Raw genomic sequence first — 12,230 nt, forward strand, 5'->3', positions numbered from 1 at the left:
CACGTTGGAGAGGTGTGCGCTTCACGGATGAATCATGGTTCACATTGTTCAGGGCAGATGGCAGCTGAGAATGTCCCAGTTCTTGCATGGCCAGCATACTCACCGGACATGTCACCCATTGAGCATGTTCGGGATGTGCTTGACCGGCGTATACGACAGCGTGTACCAGTTCCACGAATATCCAACAACCTCGCACAGCCATTGAAGTGGAGTGGACCAACATTCCACAGGCCACAATTGACAATCTGATAGACTCCATGCGACGATGTGTTGCACTGCATGAGGCAAATGGTGGTCACACCAGATACTGACCGGTTCTGGGTCCCCAGACCCCCAATAGCGCAAAAAACTGCACATTCCAGGGTGGCCTTTTGTTGTGGGCAGTCTGAGGTACACCTGTGCACTACTCATGATGTCAGATCAGCATCCTGATGTGGCACACCTGTGAGGTGGGATGGATTATCTCAATATAGCAGATGTGCCCACTACCACACATTTGGACTGATTTGTGACCACTGTCTGGGAGGGATGGTTATATTGTGTATCTGGAATGAATTTTAGGTCTCTACGTCCATCCCATGGGGAATGGGAGCAAAAACAAAAGTGTTGCGTTTATATTTTTGTTCAGTGTATGTATATCAGAGCATCGAGGAGCTTGGAGACGAAGTTAGAGAGGCAAGGCTGAGATGGTTTGAACATATGAAGAGGAGGGATAACAGATATACTGGACAGGGGATATTGAATATGGAGCTGTCAGGCAGGAAGAAAAGAGGAAGACCAAAGAAAAAAAATCATGGATGTAGTGAAGGAGGAAATACAGAGGACGGTGTGAAAGAGAAGGATGTTGGGTATAAGGGGTAGATGACCCGCTGTGGCGACCTCTAAATTGAGCAGGAACAAGACTTTCTTGTTTAAGGGAAAATAAAATACATACTGCATTTGTGTTTGATCTCTTTTATTTTTACTTTAAAACCCAGAAGACTTTAAAAACGAGTTCTCAGCCTTCATTGTTGGTGGTCAGAATAAGATTTAGGTTAAGGTAACGGTTGGGGTTCCTATTTACTTGATGACATAGCTGTGGTGATTGTTGACCAAATAAACGAAAAAACAAACAAACAAACAAGTTTCACCCTATAAAACTCTTCCTCTAACAGAAGTGATATGTCTGAGTAAGTAGGGCAGTCTTTCTGGAAATATGTGTTGATGTTGAATTTCTAATGTCGTTTTTCATTGCTGTGAGCACAAGTGAAATTCCATTCATCTCCACTGAGGGAGCAGAAGCCTTTAACTAATAAACTGTAGCTGGGTATCACTGGTATTAAAAACATGGTCTCCTGTCAAGTATACCAATGCAAATGTTTGTGTGTTTGCTTGCGTGAGCTTGCATGTGTGTGGGTGGCTGAATGTGGGTGACCTGCACAACATGCACACTATGATTAACACTGAGGAAGGCTGATGCATAAAAAGTGCATCAAGTTTAGCAAAAAAAACTGCACGAACAAAATCTTTTGGGGCATGTTCTCTCTTGTTTCCCCCCATGTCATACTGTGTATGGTTGTGTGTGTGTGTGTGACAAATAAAATTTGAATTTGAATTTGTTTTCCCACTGTATAATGAGCTCTGTAATGCTCAGAGTTGGACAGGTCTGTTAGTCCTTCCATGCAGGGTCTCAGTTAAATGGGTGTATTACATAACCAACCGGCGTAGGAGTGGAAGGTTGCAGTAAGGACAAGGTTGTTAGTCAGAGCAGCTCTGCCTGCCTGAGATGTGCCTGCTTGAGCTAGTAGCGCTTCCACTCAAAACCAACATCAAAAGACAATATTTTTTACCCAGAAGGCTTTTCATGTGATCCATTTTAAACTCAAACCGTGCAGTTTGTTGCACATAAATTTACCAGTATAAAAAAAATATATAATAATTTTCTGTGAAAAGTAATAGATTGAATGCTAAATGATGCAACATTCAAAGAATAAGATTTGAAATCTAGCGAAGATCAAAGCCTCTGATATTTTCATGAAAGCCTTTCTTACTTGACTTCAGGCACGCTCGAGACTTCTGTATGCCATATTTAATAAAACAAATTTTATATTTCTGCCATGAAGTTGCAAAGCAGCAAATCAAAATAGAATCAAAGCAGACAAAGACATGCAATCATTTCTTTTTCATCTCCTCTAATGTAATTTTTCACTCTCAAATCACACCTGAAACAATTGTGATTCTGAAGGAAGTTTCCCACCTCCGTGTCTCCAAATCACATACAAACACATCGAGTATTGTGTGCAGATACCTGACAGATAAAACCGGTGGAGGTGCACTGTCGGACCCAGAGGCTGAACTTCCTCTTCTTTCTCTTCCTCAGCTCTCTTTCTGTACAAGTGGCGATGAACACTGGGTCCTCATCTATCAAGGGCTCATGAAGAACCTGAAACATGGGTCTAAGTGAATTTTTACATACATACATTGCATAGCCTCATCAAAAGCAAAAAGGTGCTAATGAACATAACTAGTTTTCCCTTGTGAGGCTTCCTGTGTGAGAGATAAGAATGAGATTGTGTATGATTTAATACCACACCAAGAGTTTAAAGAGAGAAGGCGGCCAACTGAAGATTCTCGCAAGTCCTGTATGTGTTTGAGCGTGATAGTAAAAAAACAAAAAACACTTTGTCAGCAGAAACATGTTCTCACTCGTGCAGCTCTGTTTGCAAACCCCTCCGAAAAATAACTTCTGCCTTGTCACTTTCACTTCATTTTGATGTTTCATCTTCACGTTGTCCATACCTTTTACATTTATGCATTATAACTTCCTTCTCTGCCTGGATTCATCCAAACAGTGGAAGCCTTTTTATATTTAGTTTTCTTTTTAGCATGGATGATTCTCCATTCAAATGAAAATAGACAAAAATATATAAAAAACAAAATAAAATCCCCAAATAAATAAGGTGTGACTAACTTTTTCTCGGAGTGGCAAAAATAGAGAGAGAGAAAAAAAGGTGTTCATTTGTATAAGAAGAAAATTCAGGGTGCCCTTAGAAACACACGATTTTATGATTCTCATTCTTTAAGACAATCAATTTAACACACACACACACACACACACACACACACACAAAAAAGAGTTAAATTACTCATTACTCATAAGTTCTTTAACTAAAACTGATTTTCTTTGCTTTCTATGACACTAAGCTGAATATATTTGCATTCTGGACAGCTGTCAGAATTGGGTTTGATATGAAATGTACAGTTGTTACAAACTGATTTTTATTTGTATGTTCTATATTATTTCCCCTAAGCCCACAGTCATTAAATACTAGGATGAATGTGCAAGTCTCCCCCCCTTATTTTCCTAATGAGTCATATCAGATACTGAAGAGGAATTTCCAAATGGTGAACGAGAAACAAAGAAAGTATTTTAAAAGCCAACAGTCATAAATCCAAAGATACACATTGGTTTTGATACTCGGCAAATATTTGCATTTTAAATTTCTCAGGGCTCTCCCTTCCTCCGGTGTTTTCCCTGCCTCTTCTTCCCGCCCAGCCCATCATGATTTGACTAACCGAGTGGCGACCAGCACTTCTGTGCTGCTCTAGCAACAAGTCATTTTCCAGTCAAATATGGAATCACGGAGTCATAAAAGTTAAAAATAAATGAGGCCATCTAGACTTCGGATGGATGATGTCACCCAGACCACAACAGCCTAAGAAATAATTCATGTTGTAGCTGCGGCACAGCTGCACAGTGACGTCTTCTCTCATCTTATTACAGCTGAAACCAAAGTGATTACATTTCAAAATGTTTGAAGTAAATCATTTGTCTGAGAAAATAAAACCATTCATTTGTTCACCGTCTTCGAGTGGATGTCTTCTAATGGCTTTCTGAATAATTATTTTACACTTGCAAATCAATACAGCAGCAATAAAGCAGTCCAGACATGATCTGAGCGAATGCAAAACTAACCCCAGCACAGATCTAATGGACATAGAATATGTGACGCATCACTGTTAGGAGTATCTCGAGGAACATGCTAGAGTTTGTTAGAGAAAAAAAAACAGAGCGCATTTTTCCCCCATAATTCTTCTCTACATGATTAACTGTTAGATGCAAACTATGTCTATTTTCAATATTGCATTGCTAAGCCCCCCCTACTCCTACATTTACCTGTCTGGGAGCTGACCACCTAGCTGTTACCCATGTATATTAGTGACCTCTGAAATGGGTCTCTTGATTTGTTCTCCTGGAGAGCTGAACAATGACTGTTTCCCCACTGTTGGAGTTGCACTATATTCAATTTAGTCTAGTTCAATTTTATTCATGCAGCAGCAGTTCACAACAGCTGTCACCTTCAGGGCCTTACTCCATACTCACTGGAGAGGCAGCTCAAGGACTGCGTGGAGCCCAACAACAGCAACAATAAGATAAGATAAGATAAGCTTTATTAGTCCCAAACGTGGGAAATTTGTTTTGTCACAGCAGGAAGTGGACAGCTGCCAATGCTGCCAATGCCAATCTGTAGGCGTCTTCTTAACCCCTGGTTGAGAGCCTGGTTCTGCTGAGGCCTCTTCCTGTCAAAAGGGAGTTCTTCCTTCCTACTGTCACCCACTGGGATCGTCTGATTGTTGGAAATTTCTCTTGAATATTTTGTAGGGTTTTTACCTTGCAATATACAGCCCCTTGAAGGTACTGCTGAAATAAAACTGAACTGAAAGGATCGAGCTACCAGGCTAGCAGCAACATGACTAAAAAAATCAAATACTTAAATACATCCCATTTAAAACCATTATTATCTGCCATTCAGAGTTCAACAACTACACTTGTTTCTTTCCCTCTTTCTCAGAAGGCAGTCATTTATTGAGAAGATTGCTTTTTCCTTGCCAGTGGAGCTACAGTTTCAGACTGTCTGTATTTTCTAGTCCACTCTGAGAGACTATCGGGAGCAGAAAATACAGAAAATGAACTGATAAAACAAACTGGCCTAGATTCACATAAACCCGTCACTGCCAACGACACTCACTTGCTGACCTCACTGGCTCAGTTTTGTCATTTTTAGATTTAAGTTAACACACTTCACCCAACCAGTGACTATGCTGCAATGAAATAAAGAGTAAAATATTGATATTTAAACTATTTACACAGATGAATTAGATGTGGATGATATATGAGGAGGGCATTGCTTTTAAGTGCCTGTGTTCCCAAATGCTCCCATCACAGAACTGGCATCATCTTTCATAATGAAGATGATGTTGTAGCACTCATACAGTAGAAAGACAACAGCAAATAAATCAACTTGTTCACTTATTTTTGAAAGCAACCCCAGTGTCCTGCGCAAAAGACTGAGAATATTAAGTTGCAATATTTTAGCTATAATTATGAAAGAAAGAAAAGCCCTTATAGGAACTGTATGCAATGCCGTATCCTCTACTAACAAATACTTTAAGAGTAAACTGCATCTTATGTAAGATCTTTGTTTTTTGCTTGAACTCTGGGAGCAATCAGACACATTTTTAATGTTACATTTTCATCAGATTTACGTAAACAAGGTCGTGGTAAATTCTGTTGTGCCTTTTTGCTCAAGAAGAACACACCTAAAGAGAAAACTGATTCAAAAGCTTCCTCTTTTTGCTGTCATGTCAAAATAATACAAAAAAAATTAAGTTAAAAAGGGCACAGTGGTGAAAGATCAGTCTGATTTTAGGCAGGCTGGTTATTTGGGGTACTTTTAAATCTCCAGTGATGCAGAGTGATGAATTCATCCAGAGAAGAAAGTAAAGTAGGAAAGTTGAAAAAAAGTCCAGCCCACCCAAAATAGAGAAACAAGGCTGGCGCTCCACTGGCCTCAAACAGAGACTCATTGCTGGAGCTATGAGCTGGTTTGCAATACTTGAAGCATTGTTAAAAAATTTACTCGCCGATGCACATCGGAGTGTGAATGCGAGTGAATGTTAGATAGAAGCACTAAAAAAAGCCTTAGATAAAGTGCTTGTGTGAATGCACGAGTTGTATAAAGCGCTTTCAGTGCTCAGTGAGAGTAGAAAAGTGCTACATAAGAACCAGTCCATTTACCATATTTAAACATATCCTCCAGTGAAACTGCAGCACTGCATATAGCTTTCTCAGCTATATGGCTGGCCTTGTGATTTGGTGCTGTATAAATACAAATTGAATTGAAAACAGTCATTCAACAAATTTCTCTTTTGCTTTACATCTAAAACTAAATAGCTCAAATGATTTTGTCAGAGAAGAGATAAACTAATTAAATTACAACTATGTATAAGACAATCTCTTGGCATACCCCTTGCAACTACACCTACATGCAACTCATACCCCACCTACTGATTACTGTCCTCTTCCTTCTCATTCTGCATCTGTGTAAATGTGTTATGGCTCCAGGTCAGAAAGTTAATATTGCACTGGAACACATAAACATGCTGACACAGCAAAACTTTGGATGTGGATGGCTAAAAAGTGATTTCCTCAACATCATCACCTGTAAATGACTTCTGGAACTTTGGTCGTTTCTTTTTATACTACGCAATTCATGAGGCATAATAAAATGTAGCTGTGCTGTTAAAATGTGGTGCTCCTAAAGGCAAGAAGAATCTGTTGCCAGCTGAAAGAAAGCATCTAAAAATATCAAGAGAGGCTTGAAGAAAACGCCACCTGTCGCAACGCACACACCTGTGTTTGTGATGGTCTGAAAGTGCAGCTGAAGGACTGCTGCAGCGAGTCCAGGAAGGGCTGGATCTTGTAAAGGCCCTGGTTGCTTCCTTGTGATGGCCGGAAAGCCACAATGTGGAAGTACTTGAGGATCTTCTCAAAACGCGACTGACTCATCTTCAAGGCGATGCTTTGGTTGCTGAAAAAGCCCGAGCTCCAGATGCTGAGCACTGACTCACAGCGGTGCACACTGGTGGAGGTAACAAAGCCCAGGAACGCTTTCATTTCCTGGGCCGTGACGGGACGCCAGCCTTCGTCTGAGCCGAACCGCTCCTGAAACTTCTTGGCATACATGTTAGTCTGAGTGACCATGTTTTGGATGCAGTTGTCCGGGACAAAGAGCTGGAAAAAGTCCAAGGCTGTAGCGGTGGCCGGCATCTTTTGAGCAGGTCCTGTGTTGGGAAAAAGGACAAAAGTGAAATGTTATGACAAAAAAAATTATGCTGATTGACAGACAGAGAATCGCACATGGGATAAGTCGCACACAGCACTGTCACTTACGCCCAGCTTTTTAACTTTGGTACGAAGCCTTCAATTTCATTGACTTTGCTGAGTAGAAGGGTTTTTTTTGACACAATAAAATATCATTTTGTTGAGCTGTCATCTTCAAAGCTGTGTGGGATGCACACAGGCTCATTCTTGCTTATATAAACTCCAGTGACATCTCAAAAGAATCTTGAGAACAGTAACGTAAAGCATCAATTAATTTTAGGTGTTACATTGTAGCAAAAAACACCCCCAAAAAACAAAACATCAGAGGAACGCAGTACACTTCGTGCATCAGCAGCTTTTGGGTATGAATGTCATAAGCCCAGGGCAGCAGTTAGAAAGTTTACATGACCTGACAGCCACCACACTGTGGTGCCAGTCAAAGTGTGGCATTTCTATGCTTGCGGAAGGCTTCAGTGTCTTGTTGCTTTTGTGTTACGGCAGGCAATAAGTCAAAATCACGCTTTAATGTTTGCGAGCCATGAGCCATTAAAAAACATCTGCACTATTTCAATTAATTTGACTGATGGTTTTGTTTATACAGAATGATTTGCCTTTTTATTAATGAAATTTGAATGTATCTAAACCTGTGGAATAACACAGAAGCTTCACTTCATCTGTGTGTGGTTGTAAAGTTTGTGTGATCAGTGTACAGTGTTTAGTCCTTATAATGTACTACTTAAATCTATTGAAAGTCTATGTTATCAAGCAAGAAGCTTCTTTTTGGAAACTGCAGCATAAGAACAACTTAAAAAGATGTCTAAAAGTGTAGGCCTTGGTCACATAGGCAGAGAGAACAGGTGGCTGTGAAGTGACAGTGACATGAACCATGCTAATTGTGCTGATGATCAAACCGCTCACAAGAAACTTGTCTGTGCAGCACCGTATATCCCTTTTAGATCAGTTTCACCTAGTCACTGCCAGCAACCACTCACTAACTGGTTGAGGCATGCACAATTTTCCCTAGGAAGCGGTGGTTGCTAAGAAGTCGCCAACTGGTCTCTATGCCAGACTGTGGCCTATGTGTGACTGTGGCTAACAGCTTAAAGAATAAACATTCAAAATAACACTCACGTGGCCAAAATTTCAAATAACAACACTGTTTGAGTCGTTTTTTCCCGCTACTTTTAGACATTGTCAAATACAGGGAATACTCTTAATATGGTGTTCACAACCCACAGCTCTAGACACATGCTGTTCAAACCTTCTGTTTGTCAGGTGCTGCCAATCTGAAGAGAGTTAGCCCAACATAAGATAAATAAGGACGCGGTTAAACTGTAAAATATGGAGATGGGACTGATCCATCCTTTAAAGTACTGAACGAAAACTTAAATTGTTGGCTTAAAGTAAAGAAGCCCTGACACAATTAAAATAACTGTATTTACAAACATTAACATCAAAGAATTGTTAAAAGCAATAGATAAATGCTCAAATATGAAAAAAAAAAAGGTTCATCAGCTGCGGTATAAATGTTTGAAATGGCATAATTAATGAATTAGCAGCAAAACTAGCTAAAGGCAATGGATAAATAGGTAATTTAACTAAAATTAATCAACAAAGAATCAGAGCTGTTTTCTAAAATGTGCTAATGGCAGCAACAGTGAAGCGTAGTCGGGACTTTTCTGCCTGACCTAATTATTCTCCCTCGCTGGTTAAGGACGAGATAACATTTATCTCCCATTTAAAAAGCTCTCCGTCCGTCTGCCTTTGGATGTAGCTTTGGAGCCACACAGTCAATACTCAGTGCAGTTAACTGGCTTTGGTTCACTCTCAGGTTGTTGGATCCATGAGAGGTAATTTGGACTTTGAGCAGAACATCTTTTGGCTCGATTGAACAGCACAATCTCATTATCTCAGAACAACATAAAAAAAAGGCTTTTACTCTCCCTTCTCAGGCCCTGTGTAGCTGGCTGCAACTAAAATAATGAAGGCTCTTTTCTTTGCGGATTTAACGATAACACACACGACTTCAACCTATATAGTACACTGTTAAAAGTGTGCAGGAGGACAAGACATGAAGTGTAGAAAAGACAGAGTGGGATACAAGCACTCCCACTCAGTTGATGCTTGCAGACAAGACAGAAATAGCCAGGGCACAGCTCAAAGATCAACTCATTCACATCCAATTAGACTTGAAAGCTGAAGGTAATATTCAACATGACTTCCAGTCCACCCCTGAATAAAAACATCAGACGTTCAGACTGAAGATCTACTGAGGCAAAATGATTTAACACGACTCATCTCAGAAGGGAGGTACGAATACAGCGTGAGGAAGGACTCGTCATTTTCCTGGATAATAGAATTGTCTCATCTGCTGCTGCTGAGCAAACACAACCTTCCTCTTTGAGTAGCCCTGCCAGCTCATCGTCAGTCCAGCCCGCATCAATCAGATGAAACAGGATTAATCATTTACATAACTCTTCTTTCAGCTGATGCTAGTCTATGTGGCAGTCCTATAAATATCGATTTCCCACATTGCTCAAAAGAAAAATCCACCTACAGTGCACACACAGACAGGTATAATCCCTCGCGATTATCAGCTGTTGTGGCATTTCCATTGTCCCAGGACAAACATCTGTCTCATAGAGCTTTTATAGCCATGGATTTAGTAGGAGAGATTACTGTGTATTTGAAGTGCATCAACCCTTACATAGACTAAATGTGTTCCGAGTTCAGTTTTTAGTGGAAATTAAAGAGACAGCACCTAAGTGCAATTTCTCACCACCGCGACTATTGATTACATTTTTTTTGGACTTACAAATAAAACAATATCTACTGTCTTTAAGCAAAAACGTTTTCATTTGTGTTGTTTAGTCCAATTACTTCAGCGTTCTACCTTTATGTGATTGATAGAGAATATTATGTATAAATATAATAAAATGCATCTTTGTCTAAGTGTTTTTAATGGCTGAGAGATCTCATGCAGACAAGGTAGCAATACACAGTCAGGCAGATGAACTGACATATGGACAGGAGCAGTAATCTTTCAGTCAGCTTCAGCAAAGTGAAGCAATAAATAGTTCTTTAATTCCCTTCGACATCATGATAAAGTGCTTATATAATCTAAGAGCTACAGTTCATAATCTTTGGTCTAGTCATTTGCCACCCGCCTCGCACTGCAGGGGCAACCATCACAAACTCATTTGAAGACAGCATATTACATATGAACATCCTGTGTCAGCACGCACTGACTGACATAGAAATGGGCAGGCAGACAGATGGGCACTGACCGACTTTGCTGAAACGTCATTCGTGCCATTAAAATCTGCGGAGACGCACATTTATGCAGACATGCTGCTCAGGATGGAGTCATTCTTATCTGTTCGGGCTGATTAAGTCAGAGTAAGGTCTTGGCTACTTGAGGTCTGAAGTGTGATTATGCGCTCTGGCAGTACTACATCCACGCTTTTAATCATACCTACCCTGATACAGGATGGCAGGCCTAGAGTTGCAGTGGCTTGTGCAAACAGACACTGACTGCATTTTTAACAAATCAGACCAGACCATACAAACACACCTGCTGCCACCCTAGCTTAAGTCAACAAAGTCACAACAGCTAAATAGAGTCAGACAGTCCAGGATGTAGAAGTACTGAACATCCTCTAACATTTGTGGCACAGCAAGAACCTCTTATGGTACCCCAGCTCAGTGCAGCTTGGTTCAGACTATTTTGGGTGCTTAAAACAGACACCACTTTATATACAGGCTCAGATTATCCCAGAGCAGGATTACTAAAGTTAGCTGGATCTGAAAAAAAATAAAATAAAATAAAAAATCCAGAAATAAATGTTATTTAGTATGTGTCTTTTTTTTTAGTTTTCTGTTTATTGGAACAGGCTGTTTCTTGAACCAAATAGCTCCAAAACAACATTTAAAAGCTTTATCTCATTTGTTCATATGTGGGTTTTTTTTTTAATGATCATGTAGTACATTTCGGTGTTTGCTGCACTGGAACAGCTTGGGAACAATTCTTTGCAAACAGCGAGTGCTGTTCACTTACTTTGCAGTGGCATCTTGGCAGGTTATCTACAGCCAGGGCTTTTTATTCATTTGAATAAGTGTGTTCCTACTAGGTAGTGTGCCAGCACACTGGGGCTTGGTCCGTATCTACTACAGCCATATGCCGATTCCCCTCCAAGTCTGCAACAGTGCATCCTGTCACGGTGGAAACAGGATGGCATTCTCACAAATCGTTTTGGCTTCAGCGGAGGCAGGAAAGATGGACAAGGAGAACCAATCCAAACATAGCTTGACTGAAAGAGCTGCACTATAAACCCCAAACCCCACTCTCTGATCTATAATGGACTAAATAAATAAATACTGTTCTTAAGACTGACAGTCTAATGGTGTGGTAGAGAGGAAGGAGCAGTGTGGGTGCACACACTGCTGTTTAACTGTCACGATTCATGCACACAAATGTCTCTCCTTTGCGCACACACACACAAACAGACCTGCAGAAGTGTGCAGTTAAAAAGGAAAATAACCGAATGAATAAATCAGGATTCTCTGAGCTTGTGTCTCACATTTAAGCTGTTGGTACCAGTGGACAAAGGCTGGCATTTGTGCGTTAGTTCTGCATGAATGCACACACCTACATAGCATCAGAAGGCATGCATGCTAGGTTAAGTTGTGGCTCTACAAAGTGCATAGATATTTCTTGTTATGCACATTGAGTTTATATGCAACAAAATGTGCCATTTATTTATTTATTTTATTCTAAAATTTGCACATAATACATGTGCATGGAGCCAGGAGAGGCTTCATGCCGTTTCTCTAAACGAAACAGCTCTGAAACATGAGCACATACACATAAGACAGCATGTCTACAACAGCACCAAGGGGTGATGCATCAAAGGTTAAGCCTTTGCCATTAACTTAATAAAGCAATTAACGATGCATGTGTCACTACACACAAGCAAGAAGCGCACACATACACAGAGAGAGGGAGAGAGATAAAAACGAGAGCAGTATTCAGTTGTTTAAAAAAAAAAAAGCAGTAGTTGCTTTGTGGCTGTTGTGACAAACAGAA

The 12,230-nt window shown here is 40.3% G+C and overlaps 1 protein-coding gene across 1 annotated transcript in view; it reads right to left on the bottom strand.

The window, feature by feature from the left end:
- pgbd5 (piggyBac transposable element derived 5) overlaps positions 1-12,230 on the bottom strand; it is a 29,043-nt gene that overhangs the window by 15,925 nt on the left and 888 nt on the right. The window contains exons 2-3 of the mRNA XM_086259221.1: positions 6,674-7,104; positions 2,288-2,422 (exon numbers count right to left, since the gene is read on the bottom strand). Coding sequence (XP_086115347.1) covers positions 2,288-2,422; positions 6,674-7,104 — 566 coding nt within the window. The remainder of the gene's footprint in view (positions 1-2,287; positions 2,423-6,673; positions 7,105-12,230) is intronic.

Source organism: Aulonocara sp. 'chitande type north' Nkhata Bay, linkage group LG13 (genome assembly GCF_057382095.1).
Source record: "Aulonocara sp. 'chitande type north' Nkhata Bay isolate Kocher_YH1m ecotype deep benthic linkage group LG13, A_spYH_male_GT1.1, whole genome shotgun sequence".
Taxonomy (NCBI): domain Eukaryota; kingdom Metazoa; phylum Chordata; class Actinopteri; order Cichliformes; family Cichlidae; genus Aulonocara; species Aulonocara sp. 'chitande type north' Nkhata Bay.